The sequence below is a fragment of the Thermobia domestica genome, chromosome 1 (genome assembly GCF_964235325.1).
Source record: "Thermobia domestica chromosome 1, izTheDome1.hap1.1, whole genome shotgun sequence".
In the NCBI taxonomy this organism is placed as follows: Eukaryota; Metazoa; Arthropoda; class Insecta; order Zygentoma; family Lepismatidae; genus Thermobia; species Thermobia domestica.
Window position 1 is genome coordinate 75594225 of NC_137454.1, and position 18401 is coordinate 75612625.

An 18401-nucleotide genomic window follows, 5' to 3' on the forward strand; every position below is an offset into this window, starting at 1 on the left:
AGCAGCCTCTCGAGTATGTGGCAGTGATGCTAGGAACGGGATAATCAGATCAACCTTACTTTCTAGGCAAGTTGTGTCTAAATTGCAATCAAAGTCCCACTTTGTGACAATTTTTCCTGACAGTGACGAATTGCATTAGTTCATCCATCCCTATATATGGTTAGTTGGTTGGGTAGGACTGGCGCAGGAGCCCTAGGTGCAGCCACCTCCACGTGGCAGACTCTGTTACGCTTGGACAGCCTATATAAACAGGTGAGCGAGGACCTGCACAACCGCTTAAATGTACTGAATTTGCCCCCTTTTCTGGCCCCAAAGTAGGCACCCCTATCCCACCGCAGGGGCATATAACTGGCATTTTTATTCTTGAATGTCAGTTTTCTAAGCAACTAACATGTATTTAACCAAAAAATGTTTACTTTAACATAACTAAAATTCATGAAGAACTTTGGTATTTTTTGTAATTTTCAGTGATATTTTGAAACTTTGAAGCAATAGTTCTCACAGAAGATATTATCCGATTTGGAAAAAAATATATACCTGTAATGTCCATGTGGGTGGGCCACTTTTGCCAGGTATTACATTTCGTTCCGAAAAAAAAGTGGTAAAACGCTGCACCCTAGTATAATACTTTAAAATAAATTATTATAAATGAAGTTGAAGTTACGATATCGGTTATTTTTCCGTAACTACTAAATAATAGAAATCGTTTATTTAATAACTGTGTTAATCAATTGAAAAATATCGTCAAAAATCAAACTCTGATCTCGGATTTTTATAAAAATGAAAGCGTTGGCGATATTGAATAAAATTACGCATAAATTGTTTTTTAGACTATTTACTCATTGTGCATATATTGTTTTTTAGACTTTGTTTCAGCTTGCTCGAAGAGGAATCACTTAGGAAAGTTGCAACCAAAATAAAGGAACATGTAAATATACACCAAATTATATTATATAAAAATTATTCATTTCCTTTTGAGACAATAATCCATTATTACATCATAATATATTATTTTTCTATCATGTATCAAATATTTTAGCTTGGGGATATATTTCGAAAAAAATTGCGATAAAACTTTCTGATCTGGCTTCATTCTGGATTGAGAGCTAAAATTTCGTACCCTGTTTTAATTCATTTTACGGTTACAAGAAAATAAAAAGTCTACTGGAATGTTATAATGTTGATCCACCTTGACATTGGTAGTTGTACAACCCTTCTCTCTCCCTGCTGTGTTTTTGTCGATAGACGAATCATTATTTTCTTATTCAATTATGTACAGTTCTCGTATGCCTTAAAACTTCGCTCATGAATTTTCGCCTTAAAACTTATTATTTTTATTTCTGCGAGATCAATCTTGATATTGTCCTTTCATCTGCGCTTAGGTCTTCTAATGGACGAAAAAAATTGGTGAGGTTAAAACCACACATACTTGGGTTATGAGAGTGCATATAAAGCATAGAGAATTATTGTTATTTGGTATCAGTTTAATCTCAAATATGAGATTTTTAATTAAGCCCTAAAAAAATATTGCTGAAGTTAAAACTTAACATGTTTGTGGTATGAGAAGGTAGAGTATTGTTTGGCATCAGTTTAACCTCAGATATGAGATTATTTTCTTTAAACCTAAAAAAGGTATTAATGAGGTTGAAGCCTTTCATACTTCGAAATGAAAATCAAATGACATCTTTCAGTTTAACGTCCTATTATTGTGCTGTTTAAGCTAACGGAATCGAATGATTCGAATCGGTGGAATGATAATGTGTTAGAAAATTGGAGTACCCGAGAAATTCCACGGACATGATGTGGTCCACCACAAACTTACTTGAGCAAGGATCGAACCATTAACCCACGCCCCAGACGTAAGCGTTCTACCACTGAGTCAGTGTGCTCTTCTTACGTACTTAAAGAGTATGAGAGAGTATACAATACTAACCGCTTCAACTACCAATATAGAGATGTGTTCAAAAACTATCGAACCTTCACTTGGCAAAAATACATTTACTGATTTGGAAATCCAAAACACTAATTCCATTCAAAGTAGTTTCCTTGGTAATGCACACACTTTCCCCAATGCCCCCACCATTGTTGAAAACACTTCTGGAACGCAGTTTTTGGAATGGTGAGCAACCATGCCGTCACATTCCTCATGATGTCTTCTCTTCACTCAAATCGGGTCCCTGTTAATGGCATTTTCAGCTCAGAAAATAACCAAAAGTCACACGGAGCCATGTTGGCCGAGAGAAGAGTTTGACAACGCACAGGAATGTTATGTTTGGCGATGAAAGCCTGAATTAAATTTCGCGGACATGCCCAAATTATCATTCAAAATTGAATGTACCGATACGATTGAATGGTTTCCGCTTGGGTGTCTCCAAGCTTTTAACAAAATTTGATGCACTATCATTGCTCAAGTTTTCCTGTCAGTTTACAAAAATACTGAAATCCTACGACCGCCCACTACACGTCTTCACTCGTTGTCCGACTGCCGGCGACTGACCCTTTCTACGGGCGGGGAAAATTCACGACTGCGCATGAGTCTCTCCTCTAGGTCTATACTGAAGAAAGACTTGCGCGCTTCATTGGTTTACGCGAGGGACAGTAAGGTTCAATACTTTTTGCTTACACCTCGTAGATTAATTAATAAATGTAAGTTTCGTGTGATCCTCTTTACTGTATTTTCTGTTTGTTCATATTATACTTTTTAACGTGTGTGTTCTTTGCTTCGCAGGTATGAGTTTGATCGCAACAAGCTAAAAGACGCTCACGAATTTTGTCAGACGAAAGCCAGAGAAGCCTGCAAAGACAATAGACACATAGTTGTGATTGACAATACGAATGTGAAAAAATGGGAGATGACTTATTATTTTCGCTTAGCAAACGAAACAAATTACATCGTCGTTCTTGTAGAGCCTCAAACGCCATGGAAATTCGATGTGGATCAGTTAGCTGAAAGGAATCAGCATCAGGTGGACATTCAGGTGCTAGTGTCTCGAGCAAACCAATGGGAAACAATAATTCCCATGTACTTTGGTTGGTTTCTCAACGAAGCAGATTCTAAAGTTTTATCTCTTGTTGGACAAGCTCTGCTAGAAGAGTGTTTACAAGTTCCTCAATTTTTAAATGACTTTAAAAATTTCAGCAATATGAAAACCGTGAAAGGTATATTTTTTTCTCTCGTTTTATCACTATTTTTGTCGTAATATATTACAATGTGGGTGTTTTTTATAATTGTGGTAAAGTTAGTATTTAATTTTTCACCTTAATTTTATACATATTTATTAAATCTTACTTAAATACGTCTGTTCTGAATACAGAGGCTTTTTCCAATCTATGGTGAGGAAATTATACACCTTGTGCAGCACCACCAAGCGGAAAGAGAAGGAAGCTGCCAGTCGTGTGGGCACCTTTGACCATTGACTCTGCGTGACAGGTGTGGCAAGTGCATATCGATACAAATGCCGCCGGAAAAAAGTGCTTATTGGGAGGGCTACATAACTGCCCTTTCCGTCGTGAACTGCAGTTATACAATGCCATTATCAAACTGTGCAAGGAGCGTGGGTTCATTGTGTCCAAAAATGTCATATCACGGGTGTTGAATGGGGCAGGTAAGGCGAGGTGTAGAATGATTCCTATGGGGCAGAAACAGGCCAACCCCCGGTCTGCTACTAGCCACACACGAGCTAGAATTCGGTAAGTCGGGGTTCTGGTCACCAGTGAGAATCCACCACACAAAGGAGTGCCGTGAACCAGCAACAAACATCACTGAAGACAGTGCACACCATCATTCACCTTGATTTGAGGTTGGTAAAGTGACGGAAGGGACTTTTCATAACTTGTTGCCAAATGATATCCAGGAAAGTCGCACCAACTGTCGAAAGCTGTATGAGCGGTACCTGGCCGATGATAAATGGGAATTTGTTGTAATACTGGACGAGGCATATGTTTATCTATGTTTATCTGGATAACTGTCAGAAGCTACTTGCAGTTTTTTGTCGATCGACAGGTGCGAGGACTTTCAAAGATGGTTCACTGAATACAAGAAAAGTTTTGGCTTTGGTTTCATGATCATTGTTGGATACCCGTACCAGGACAAGCTGGAGGGGGACGCGGTGGCTCAGTGGTAGAGCGTTCACCCGCGGTGCTTGGGGTCCCTGGTTCGATCCCAGCTTGCGCCGTGTGGACTTTGTGGTGGACAAACACCGTGCTCGTGGGTTTTCTCGGGGTTCTCCCGTTTCCTCCCACTTTCTTCATTCCACCATTTCGCTCATCTCTCATCATCAACGTCTCCTTTAGCCTAACCGGCATAACCGTGGGACGTAAAACTTAAAGATTTCATTTCATTTTTCATTTTCAGGGCAAGCTGACCATACATTGTGTAACCAAAAATACAAAGGTGAATTCGGAATATTATCAAGCTAACATCCTGACACCCGCGACATTCCCCGTCTCTACGGGAGGAACAAGAACCATGCATGAAGACAAACCGTCAAGTCACATATCTTGCTCAACCCGCCTCTTCCTCCAACAAATGGCAGCAGAAACTGGAATTCGTGCCACTTCATTCACAGACATTCCAGTGAAGTCCCCTGATGCGTCATAATGGACATTTAAGCCTTCGGCCTTGTCTCACAGGAGACCCCGCACCGTTGAAGGGCTATGGAAAGCCTGTCAGGAGGAGTGGTTGCGGCTTGACATGACTACACTTCGAGCCAGTCTCTTACATTGGAAACTTCGCTGTCGGGCAATTACCCAGATACACCACCAAATAGAGCACTCTCGATGGTGGTAATATGGTTTCTCTTAGATAAGTGCAGTTTGAAATCATTCACCATAGATCGGAAACAACCTCTGTAGAATGGAGATAGGTATCTCAATAAGGGCGCAGGTTAATTTTACTTAACTAAATTGTATAATTTATTTGTTTAGTTCGGAGCGTTTTTATTATTATTATGTCTAGATCTGACGGTTCACGCAAAACCCACTTCGGATGTATACATTTTAATGTTAAAGATGAACTGAGTGATTCGTTTATTGGATTTGTGCTGTTTCTTTTGTACAGTAGCATTACACAGGATACGACTGTACTGTTTAAATTGCATTTCGAATCACTACTCAGAAAAGGAATGACTGATATTTCTAGTCTAATGTCCCACGTTTTTGATCTTTAGACTAAGGGAGACGGATAATGAATAAAAGTGAACGAATATGAAAGAATTGGTAGAATGAGAATTACAATCTATAACAATTCTTTGTGGTTATTTAAAGGTAGGAGTTTATTATTATTATTATTATTATTATTATTATTATTATTATTATTATTATTATTATTATTATTATTATTATTATACGATATAAAAACGAAGACGAAGAGGTTAGCGGAAGACCGTGTTCCAGCAAGCGACCTGCTAATAATGGCAGAATACCAGTGATGATGATGATGGTGTTAGTGATAGCATTTGTGCTTTTATTGTAATGATTCATATATTTTTCTCAAATTGATGTATGTCTATGTCTATATTATGCATGGGGTAAAATTTCAAATCTAGTAAACTGTTTCTTTCAGGTCTTCTTGTTGTTGACGTTATTGATTTAAGTTTTCAAGATGCTGACACTCTTCCAAGCTTACGATAGAATTCAGTTTAATTACTGAAACTTAAGCTGATAAAGTCAAGCAAAACGACTCTTGAAAGCTACGATTTCGTAGTGATAAAAGTATTTATGTTAGTTACTTCGAACGGTTCGTGTTCGTTTGTATTAGGCAGTCTTGGTTTGAAATCACGTCTACTGCTTAATGGAGTTCTAATCAAGTTTTCATATTCTTTGTGAAGGAATGCAAATATTGATTTTACAAAGAATATAGCACATCATGAAGACTTATCTTTTAACAAAATGTAGTTCTGACAGGATAAATGGACCCGTAAATAACAAATATATTTGAAATTGGAAAGTGAGTTTACTATAAAAGCATTCTATTAAATTTATTTTTCTTGATAGGGTATTTAAAAAAAAAAAAGTTATTTCAAATTAGTAATCTATGCTGTACTAATTAAGGACATTATATTTATTTTATTTTGGAAAATGAAATTTGAAAAAAAAAAAATCAATGAAAATAATAGATTCAATTAAACAACTTTTAATTTTCATATACTTCTTGTTTGATATTTGTGATTCATATCTCTTGTTAAGCAGTAAGAGCCCGTCTCTTTTAGCCTCACTGCTGAAAAGAAATGTTAAACAAAACAAATAAATAAATAAGTAAAAATTTTTGGATCGAAATATCCAATATATTTCATTCAAAAATTTTCTTGTAGACCTTATATTAGAGACCTGCACGGGCCGAATTTTTCGGCCTGAGCCCAATCCAACCCGAATGTACCTAGGCCCGGCCCGGCCCGAGAAGTTTTAAAATTCTTGGCCTAAGCCCGGCACGGGCCCGATAAATTTTAAAAGTTTTTGGCCCGACCCCGGCCTGATAAATTTTTAAGAAATTTAGCTCGAGCCCCAATCTTTCTCAAAATTTAATATTAAACTTGACCTAACCCTCAGAAACATTTTCTAAACTCTGGTTCACAACCTGATGCTTGCCTCCCGAATGGTACCATTGCCTCCTAGAACTTTGCCTGTCATCGAAAGAACAAAAACTCCATTTCCTGTAACAAAAATCTAACTTAATTGATTTTTAGCATAAAATGATGATGGCAATATTGTTTAGTGACAGGCAAAACTTTCCCACCCCTTCTTGTCATATTTCGGGTTCAGTGAAGGTCAAGGTCAGAGCTCAATTTACCGCGGAATGCCTGCAATCCTCTAGAGTGAAAGTGGAGCCGCTAAGCAACACAAACTGTAAATAGCTATTGCATTCTTTGTAACATTTTTCACGGGCACACTTCTTGAACGTTTGGCTTTATTTCAATTATCGTTTAACGAAAGTCAATAATTATTAAAGAATTGCAATTAATCAGCCCCAGCCCGGCCCGACCTGAAGAAAAATCAGTGTCGGCCCGCCCAAGCCCAGCTCGGCCCGTGCAGGTCTCTACCTTATATCTGGAGAACTACATATAGTGTAGCCAAATCCAAGCTAACACTTAACTCATTATGATGTGCTTATTTCGTAAAAAATATGAAAACTCGATTTAGGAGTCGTTCAAAAATGTTGTGGCCCCTGATCCGAAAACTAATTATTGGCCAAGATCGCAATCTGTTGATCCATTTTTGGTTTTCCTAATTTTCGTGTTTAAGGAATACATTTATGTCTACTTTCACACACAGTGACTTCTGTTATTTCGTGTTTTAGAAGTGTATGGTGTTTTAAATGAAATTAAATTAATTTTTAACAATATAAATATCATTTGAATGAAGAGTTTCAGAAATTCTGCAAGTGCTATAATGTTCCAACGAAATATATCTTCTGATAATAAGGCTTTACCTTTATGGCATTAGCCTCCTGAATACTTGCCTGGTATCGATGTATGAAATATATTAGTGATGTAAATAAGATTTTTCTATAGTTCATTTCTATAAAAGAAACTTACTGCATTAAAAATATTTTGTAGAACTACGAGTTCCGTATTATTATTATTGTTATTTAGTTTTAAAGGGCATAAGAATTTGAAATTCTAGGAAAGAATGGTATCAAACACGAATAAGTAGAATTTAAAATAGGTCCGATTTAAAGTATGACAAAAAAAAAGTTCCGAATTTCGTGACCAATTTAATGTTCAATTATTTTCATGTAACTTGATCTTATTAACTTCATCCTTTTCAGAAATGCTGCGTTATTATTCTGCTCCAGAATTCGCTAAAGGCGGAATGTTTCATTGCACTTCAAAGTTTTGTCGGGGTGGTAAAATAATGGGGTCAAGAGAATATGCCACAAGTGACAGTATAGTGAAAGCGTGTGGAAAGTGTTTCATGATAAACATTGTGGCCATTGTGATGACCCCTCGAAGTTTTGGTGCAAGAGTAAAATTAAACGAAGAGCAGTTAAAGTTGTGGGACAATGAATTAACCAGTACTGAAGCCGATTCCATCCAAACCACACAGAAAAGTAGGAGGAACTTTGACAGCCGCGATTCTAGTCCCGATGATAGTGAAAAAAAACGTGGTGTCCATCAGCAATATTCGCCCTACTGTCAGGCATCTTTAGTACTAATGGAGCAAAATCGCACATTCCGTCCCGTTACGGGCTTTGGAAGCAGGGCTCATATTACATTGGGTACTGCAGATGGAATCGCACCAGTTGCGACAGGATTGGATGTTTTGGATATAGTGGATTGTGAAGAAAGGCAGGATGACACAGATGCGGCGCATCAGACGTATCCTATGTCCCGAGGATGGCTTAGGAGTTATGGTGGCAGCAAATGGTGTTTGTATATGCGCCAGAAAATAGTCGTTAATACGGTTTTCAGTGGTTATTATTAGAGCAATGTGAAAAATGCCAGAGATTAATGCCAAGGTAATTATAGCCAGCATCTGAGAGCTAAAGGAATTGATTTAATTTCATTTCATGTTTTAACAGAGATACTTCACATAATTTGTACTACTTCTCTTGCATGTGAACAATAAAAACCCAGGTAATAATTTCCATTTATTTGGAAGTTATACTATTCTGAAAATAAAATGGCAATAGGAAGAACATGGTGTACATTAAACAGTTCTGAGTACCTACGCCATTTTTGTTTTCTAGTCCATTGATTTATGTAGTTATTTTTGTGTTTTCTTTAAAATGAACTGCAATTTTTAATGATACTAGTTTAATATTTTTATTTTCTTGCACTAAAAATACAAATTGCTAGCAAAGCAATGTTTATTTAAAAATAATAACTGTGTGACAGTTTCGCCAACTAACCGAGCATATTGGCTTCATCAGACACTGTAAAAACAAGAGAGAGTTGCATCTAAACATAACAGGATCTCAGAAAATGGTTCTGAACGCTGATTAGCTGATCAAAACAGATTCAGCCAATCATAACAAAAGTCGACAAAAATGAAACTAAACACCACACATCCATTTCCCTCCCTGATCCAGTAGAAAACTAAGCTACAAATTAAGTCTTTCCAAAACTTTCCCCACTGTTCGTCAGTTTTGAGTCCTGTATTCCAATTCATAACACAGCTTTTCTCTTTTTCAATGAATCTGGCCTCCTTCCACTTTCTTTAGGACGGGAACAAAGGATGTTTATAAGGAAGTGGAAGGCTGCCAGATTCATTGAAAAAGACAAAAGCTGTGTTATGAATTGGAATACAGGACTCAAAATTGACGAACAGTGGGGAAAGTTATTGAAAAGGCTTAATTCGTAGCTTAGTTTCCCATTGGATCATGGAGGGAAATGGATGTGCGGTGTTTAGTTTCTTTTTTGTCAACTTTTGTCATGATTGGCTGAATCTGTTTTGATCAGTCAGTTAGGTTTCAGAACCATTCTCTGGGATGTTGTTGTATATTGTAACATCCTATGTGATGTTGTAAACAAACAATTCCACGCATCAGTGTTTACAAACACCATCACGTGGTTCGGCAAGAAGGTCTCCCACCAGATGGATCTTCAGTCACTTGCAGACGACGGCTTCTAGCCCCTCCTACGGAGCAGAAGACGACATCGGAGCAGCAGCGCCACCGCCACCCAAAGAACCCTATAAATTGGATAGACAAAGGCAATGCAGTACCAGTTTTCTGGTGACTCTCCTCTAGTCTGCTTCGGGACTACGCCTATCCTCTCTCCTGGCTTAACCTGCTCGGGACTCTGTCTGGGGATCCCAACCTCAGCCGCTTAGCTTGCTTCGGGGCTCTGTTGGCCAATTAACCTACCCACTGCTTGCTTCGGAGCTTTGGGCACCTTATTCCACTCCGCTTAGCCTGGACGGGGCTCTGTAGAGATCCTGTCTGCGACCTTACGGTCAAAGACCACCTATAATTAACCTTTGGTATTAGAGAGATTAATTTGTACAGTATTTTGTGAAAATAATTTTTATAGAGAAATTTTATAATAAAATTGGTAGTAGGAGATCGATTCCGGACACTCTTTTTATTAACGCTCTACCTATACCTATATGGGACAAAGTTTTACAATATAGATGCAACCTTCTCTTCTTTTTACAGTGTCTGATGAAGTCAGTATGTTCAGTTAGTTGGCGAAATTGTCACACACTTATTATTTTTAACTAAACATTGCATTGCTCAGCGATTTATATTTATAGTGTAAGTTATTTGAGATAGCAAAGCTAGTATGAACCAGTTAGTTACTCAAAATAAACTTATATTATTTATAAATTTAACTTGATTTAAATAAATTTGATTATTAAATATTAATTTAAAAAAATTTATTTTTACAATGTAAGGGACTTTAAATAGAATTGACGAAATCAGTAAAATCAGACCAATGAAATTTCAGAGAAAATCAAAAAAAAAAAAAAAATCCCCATATAAATCAATGGGGGTATGATGTCGCAGGTATTCAACTCTCCTAATAGGAAGAACAGTGTTAGCTAGTACCTAGTACTTTTTAATCCACTTAGTCAAAGGTATAGAAGCTTTTATTCCATTTTGTAAACAAAATCGACAAAAGAAAAGAAAAACATATTTTAAAATTTTAAATAACTGGCAAGCTATTTAAAGTGAGTTTCACAACTGATTATAAATGATTTGTGAGTATCTTCATGATTGTATTGTTTTCAACTAAATTTTAATGATAAAATTCTAAGACTACCGGACTATCGCAAATTTTCACTCCTTAAATTTTATTTATGAACACCTAGAGGATTTGTTTATAAAATATATCGGTTTGCATTGTTTATTTCTCAATTATTGTATTTAATTTGGAAGAAGAATTTGGATATTTATCACGAATTAATGCTAGAGTTGAAAGCACCTCGAATGACGGATCGTCTGTTAGCACTGTGCAAAGTGCCAGTGAGAACTTGACCCAACATTGTCACGTCAGTGTGGCTGCGGAGTACGAAAGTTGAAGCTAATAGATTTACGAATAGATACATCTAAGCAACCAAGAAAAATAATTCTCATATTTTTCACAATTCCGCGTATTAAATTTGTTTTTTTTTTTTTCTTCAAGATTTATCGAGTACAGTATAGAACTTACATTACATAATCAAAGCTATAACAAGTTATGTATAGATTATTAGGTATCAACTTTTAAATTAAAAAAAAAAATACGTAAAAAATAACAAGAATGCTATCTATAATGATTAGTAGAAGCATATTGTAGCATGTTGGTCTCTTCATAATATGCATTTGCATCATAGAAATGTATTTTTGTGTATAAACTTAAATGATTTTTGCTTCATTACAGTATATTTTGAATTGTCATATGCAGTAAACATTCATGGAAGTAAGGGAGGTTTAAGTCCCCTAGTCAACTAAAGAAAAACATTTAGTTTTAGTGCTGTTTTTAATTATTACGATTATTTGGAAATTAAATAAAAATGAAGATATCTCCTCCAAATTTATATCTTGTGTGTTAGTAGTATGTTGATTTCCTACCACATGTTTAAAAGATACACTTGAGCAGAATCGAAACCAGGCGGGTTGACAGAGATTCGACATCAAATTTTATCTTAGTTCACAATTTTCTACACCGTTCGTAAACTTATCCCACAACGAGCTACGGTTTTCTCCTGGGGTGTAGCAGCGCCTGCTGGAGATCAGAGGTTTTCTGCTCGGCCTAGATTCTAAAATAATTACACACTCTAAAGACAATCTTGCTGGTCTGTTCATGTAGCACATGACGCTTATTACTATCTCATTCAATTATTAAGGGAATCGTAATATTCCACGTCTAATTGCAGGAATAAGTTAAAATGATCATAACATTTGAACTCCGCACACTATGATCACCTGTTGAAGAATGACCTGAGATAGGTTCAAGCGAGAAACAAGAGGACAATCCAATCCACTTCCCGACTTGTTCCAAAGTCTAATAACAGGACTGCTTTCTGGCTAAATGATTATCACCTGTTGTGTGGAAGTCCCTTGTCGATCAATGGATTTAAATCCTACGTTAAACTGGAAAGTCCGTGTCCTATATAGTCTCAGTACTGAAGAAGGAGGTTAATCTTCAAACAAATAGAGGCATAACGTGTAAAATATACAGATGAGACAGATAAAGTAACAAAAAGCCACGAAGAACTTTCTAAGCTATTGTTGTGGCAAAATCCTCGCAGTCAATGAGAAGTTCAAAGGAAACAACCATCCCGAGAGAGATCATTTCTTTTATTGAAAAGTAATAGTTTTTCTTTTTCTAGTGTTAATTTGCAGAGAAATATTGGAATCAAAGGACCGTCACGATCAGATACTGTATCCATGCAGAACTTTTTAAGTTTTAGTGACGATCAATTGCGTGACTGCCAATTTGTTGTATATGTATGTATGTAAAAGTCTGTATGACTCATTGCTTTTAATCTCTTAAAATAGGATGTGCTTTGATGCTTACATTATTAACAGGACCGCATAGATGTTTTCTTTATAGCATGTTTATTTCTAGTTTATCGAACAAGAATTTTAGTCTAGTGCTTTGTGGCTAAATCTAGTCATTTTCACATACTGATTAGCTAGTAAAAATGTTATTTAGCTATTAGCTACAATCATGGCTAAATCTGTATTCATAATTGTGAATTGAAGCAAAATATGATTTCCTATTTTCCTAGTCCTGCTTCCAACAGTATTTATATTGCCACATCGCAATAGGCAATTTACTTGTATCATTTTCACTTGTGTGGTGCTGTCTCACGCCAAGTAGGGGTTCCGGAAACTTACTTTAGTTAACTTCAACTCGTAGTTAATTTGCGATTGGTTTGGTTTGAACTTTATCTTTTCACCACCAAGACTTTGAGACAGGAACCTACAACTTAACGTGGAATTGAAACCACATTAAGCTCTCACTGTGAGTCTAATCCAGGTCTCCTGTGCCAAAGGCGCCTATGCTAGTCATATAGTCACGAGAGAGCTCATAATTAATGGGTTTTCAAGTGCACTTTCGGCTCGTAATGCGTAATTTTAGTACTGTACATGGTCAGTAATTGCACCAGTAATATATTACCAAAAGAATTGGAAACGGATAAAAGAATTGAAGGAATTGTTAGTGCTTCTCGTCAACGGAGGAGAAAATAGTACTGTATTAAGTGTGAGTGGTGAAAGTGCTTCATTTGAAAGCATCAAAAAGAATAATACAGTGTGTATGAAGTGAGTGCGCTAAAATTAAGGAATGTTCTGCTTGCCTTATTGTTAGGTACAATTTTAGATATATATATTTAGCCATTGTTAGCCAGATTCTGTTCCCATTTGATACTCTCTAAACACCCTTGTTGGTAGCACTATCTACTGCGAACGTTTTTAGCCATCATCTGGCCTAGCTGCTAACGGCGTGGTCCCTGGGTGGGTACTTACCTCAGTCAAATTAAGTTTATCGTTTAGGATACAGATGCAGGACATCTGAGTTCGATTTCTGTGGATCCGTATGTGATTCGGATTCCATGGAGGTCCACGTTTCGTATAGCTTTGGTGTTGAAAAGAAAAGTAAACTCCAAATCAATCAACCTACTGATGGCAAATAGGATTACTCCAGATCTGTCGTATAATTTCGGACACCAGTCTATCGTTTTAGCTCTTCACTTGCATCACTATGTAATAAATTGTAGTGCATTTGCAAAAATCAGAGCTTATCAAATTAATGTTACGAGTTTGGAACGAAGCCAGTTTGGTCGGTGTCAAGTATAAAAAGAAGGGAGAAAATATAAAAAGTGACTAGTTTTGATACCTAGCGAGTATTATAAGTGAGTGAGGACATGAAGTGCGAATGTGAAATAATAGCAGGAGTAGGAATGGCGAAAGAAGCCAGGGGCGTAAATAAGGGCCCCGCTGACCCCGCATTGCGGGGGGCCTCAAGCCATAAAGGGGCCCCACTCCACGCTGTCTGCGCGGAGGCCCCCAAGCCTTTAGTTACGCTACTGAAAGAAGCATTTAGGAGGGAAAAAATTCATTATTGTGTGGATCCTTGCATAAGAAAAGTACTCATAAAATGTATCGTGTGAAGTATTGTACTCTGTAGGGCAGAAACGTGGTTGTTACGCAAAAAATAGTCTTTGGAAATTTCTGTGTGGAGAAGAATTGAGAGAATTAACTGAGTCGACCGGAAAACTAATGAGTTGTTAGAAATAGAAGGGGAGAAAATAACAATTTTAAGTGTAATTAGAAAGAGGAAGAGAAACTGTTTGGGACATGGACTGAAAAGACGCTGTATTATGAAGGACATGCTAGAAGGACCCGTGACAGGAAAAAGAGGGAGGGGCGAAAGACAGTTAATGGAGGGTATTAAAATAGAAAAATCGAACGTGAAGACGAAGAGCGATATGCGGCAAGTGACATGCAAATAATGGCAGAATATCTATGATGATATGTAAATAACTAAAAAAGATAATTGATATCCGCGATTATACATGTTTGAGGTTATTATAATAGATGATACTGGTTCAGATCCCTGTTTAAGCAATAAATCTCCTCTCATGTAGCCTCTGTGCTGAAAGAGACGTTAAAAGTGCAGTCAGTCAACCAATGTTATGTAGTTGATTTTTCAAAGTTGCTAAGTACTTTTTTTTTAAAAAAATAGAAGTACCTCAGCCATTGTTAATGCAATTATATACACTGGTTATATATAAGACTATAGATTAACCTTGTTATACTATAATACCGGATTGAGATCTTGCCGCGAAAGATTTACATTCCCTCAACGTGTGTATAGAGAGTTCATTGTGTGTACACAATATATTTATATGCAAGAACTTCGGAGTTAAATAACACATTAAAATGTTTAGTAAGGAATGGAAGCATTGAGACGCTTGCTTATACTAGTCATATTTATGTAAAGATTGCCAGAGCTGCGTGGAAAATAACATTACAAGTCTCTTCATGTGTAGCTTCACATACTTAGAAGTGAACACAGGATTTTATTTTTAGTACAGTGAAAAGTCTTACTTTTTAAAATTCATTATGTGAGGCTTTCTTTTCAGAGGTCAATACTGCTCTTTATATTGTATTCGCATATAACCTCTTTATCCATTTCATTTTAAAAAAAGAAAAAAATCATGCATTATTGTATTGTTACGACTTAATATGATATGAATATAATAGAATGTAAGAAATTGTATTATACTTTAAGAAAATAGTGAGCCTTTTTAGCAAGGGAATATTTGAAGTCCTTAGACTTTAAAGAATGTAAAAGGTGTATGTATATTTAATTTCGTCTCTCAGATGCGGAAGTTGTTCGTTAAAGAAAAAAAAAGTATTTTTCTACGGTATATTAATAACGCCTCAGGTATTTCAACTCGGAAGTACAAAATAGGCATCTTGAAACAAAATTTTAATAGATATGTAGGAAATAATACATAAACAGTTAGTTAGATGCAGTAATAAGGACAGTTATTCTTTATTATTACTCTGGTCTATTCGAATATATTCGTGAAATTATATGTATGTACTGTTTATATAATTGACAATTTTTTTTTAAAAAAAAGGTTTGTGACGTGACTTCTGTGTTCATTTATTTTAAATTAATTTTTTTTGTAGTGTTTTTTTTTCTTAATGGGGTATGTTATTTTAATTTGTCGATTTATATTATTATTTAAAAAAAAAAATGGAGTTAGTGAGAGAATGACTGTTGAAACATCCCCAGACTTTAACTGAGTGTGAAGTACGTTATGCTATGCACTATTCTTCGAACGTTGTTAACATAACAGACAAGAAGTTCCTGGAATAAAAGTAATAAGAAAATGTTACATAAAAGTATGTATGCAAATAATTTGTTTTGCCATTAGATGGATCTACTTTCACAGTTACGATCTAATATATACAATGAAACTAATGTTGTGGATGATCGAATCATGGGGAAAATGGTTGAACCTTTTGAAATGAATTTTGGAATATAGGTATCACCTACCTCGAACTGGGCTTTTATCATGTCAATGTAATTAAAATACATATCCTAAAGGAGGAGGAGATAGCGGACATAATTTATGCGAAAAATTGAGTCCGTCAAGTTAAGAATATGAAACTCAATACATAAACTTCATTTAGACATTTATTTGTGGTGAATGTACAAATTGTGTATCAGTCTTCGATCTTTCCATTCCATCTCACCCTTCTTCACCTCTGCCTTCAAAATTTCTAAGTTCATCCGGTCGATTGTTTTAAAGAAAGTCAAGGAACATTATGTACACACATTTCCTTTAGTTTGTATAAAAATCTTTTTAATTTTAAAATTTTTAACACTTTCTGACTGTGTGATTCCATTTGGAATCTCAAGCTTCCTTGGCTTTCATAGCGCATCTCCAAATGATTTCAAGTTGTCTCGTACGTTGTAGTTATAGCGCCCTGGCAATATATGATTTTGAGAGGAAAAAATGAATTTTCTTACTTCTTTAGACTTAAACATATAATGCATTGAAATTAAAAAAAAAAAAAAAAAAAAAATCATCATTTCCAAAACATAATTCAGGTCAGAAAGGGTTAAAAATTGTTCACAGTAATCTAGTAACAGATTTAGTAACTTTTCCACACGTTAATGTTGACTATTTTTCGTTAACTTCTTGACTTGTTTGGCCACATAATCTTCTGTTCAATATTTGAACTAGATTTTGTGATGCGATATGAGGCTAATAGCTCTACAGACCTCACATCTTTGTTGCATTTTGGTTTCTAACCAGTAAAATCATTACTGTCTCTAAGAAAACTTTCGGCCATTCTCTCGTTTGATTTACGTTTGTTTTCTTCTCTACCGTCTTAATTAATGTAATTCGTATATTTTCTTTCTCTCTAATATATATGCTGTAAATATCTAACTCGCTTCTTAATGTTGGAAATCCTTTGTCATTCTCGCGTACTTCGTTTTGCTGTTTAGTACCTACATGCTTGATTCTGACTTTCATACAGTTCCTCAGTGTTCTTTTTTTAATTGTTTAAAATATCTCTCGCTTGGATGTGTAAACTACACGTAAGACTTTATCAAATCTGCATATATGTTACTGTGAAAGTCGGAAATGTGATTACCGGAAATCAACTGCGATTACTAGTAATCACCACTCTGATATGCTGAATGTTGGAAATTGAATTTCTATTACCAGGTTTCACCGGTAATCACTGTATCTCTATTGGTGATTACCAGTAATAATTAGTTCACACTTATAGATGTCGGAAAAGAGAAACGACCTTTTCAGTATCCACAACTGACCGGAAATCGTTAGTTGCAACATGTAATTGAAAAAAAAAAAAAAAAAAAAAAAAAAAAGCCTCCAGTATAGGAATATTATGAAAACCTACAATCAACACACAAATGCTTTTTCTTTTTTAAAAAGGAATAATATTAGTGACGTTCAATTATAGTCATACGTGCACACAGGCGGGTTTTAGGGCGCAGATTACGCCCATGAGTTTTTAATGGGGGGAGTACAGTTGATCATTTTGACTCCGTCTCACGTAGAACAAATTTCTTTTATTACGCTATTGGCAAACTCTCGTCCATTATCAGATTGGACTATAGTAGGGTAACCAAAAATCAAAAATATGTCCAGACGGTTATACGTCTCTTCCTCAGCTCTTTTTATTTTCAACGATCTTAATTGCACAAATTTTGTTAAATAGCCATAATGAATTTAAATTCTCGATCCTTTTTGGACTGCATGTCAGTCAAATCAACCTTTTCCCTTGAATTAAGTTGTGAAGAAACAATAGATTTTATAATCAAGCCTTTCTTAGGTGCACTGTGTTTGACTTAGCACTGTTTACATAGTGGAATGTAGAGTGACACAGCTTCGTACTTGATATTTTTGTATTTAGCCTGAAGTTCTTTTAACATATGAGTTCTACCTTATGTCCTGTTTTTTTCTATTCTTTTGTGTACATCAGAGAGATTCACAAATTTCATTATTTTCTACGAAGTACTTAACTGTAGTATCACCTGATTTTAAAGAGGCTATCAGTTTTCAAGTCTCTCATGCACAGCACATCAAAACGCTTTAATCGCTTGTAATTCTCAGGGTTCTCTTTTGTTTTATCTTTAGCAGCGATCACCTCTCCAACAAGCTTGGAATACTTCTCTTTGCTCAGAAAGGCACTGCTGTTACTGCATTACTGCAAAACGCGTTGCGTAGTTTCGAGAATTCTGTGCTCATTAATTTCGAAGAAACATAACCTAACTAGTACTAGTAATCAGCAACTGACATTTGGTGATTACCAATATTTATTGGTGAAAGCTGGCGATACAAATTCAATTTCCAACTTTGAAACAAGCATATAACTATTGGCAGGGTCAACCCGGGATTAATGAATCATTCGCCATGAACCTTCTTTTGGTGTGCATTAAGACATGCATGGCTTAATCTTTGAAACAAACACATGACTA

The 18401-nt window shown here is 35.9% G+C and overlaps 1 protein-coding gene across 4 annotated transcripts in view; it reads left to right on the plus strand.

Moving 5' to 3' along the window:
• The window catches only part of LOC145686322 (2',3'-cyclic-nucleotide 3'-phosphodiesterase-like), a 29473-nt gene extending 14877 nt beyond the window's left edge, over positions 1-14596 (plus strand). For all 4 annotated transcript variants that reach the window (XM_081759538.1, XM_081759554.1, XM_081759530.1 and 1 more), the window contains exons 3-4: positions 2729-3159; positions 7766-14596. In XM_081759538.1, the coding sequence (XP_081615664.1) occupies positions 2729-3159; positions 7766-8421 (1087 nt within the window). In that variant the 3' untranslated portion in view covers positions 8422-14596. The remainder of the gene's footprint in view (positions 1-2728; positions 3160-7765) is intronic.
• The last annotated feature ends 3805 nt before the right edge of the window (positions 14597-18401 follow it).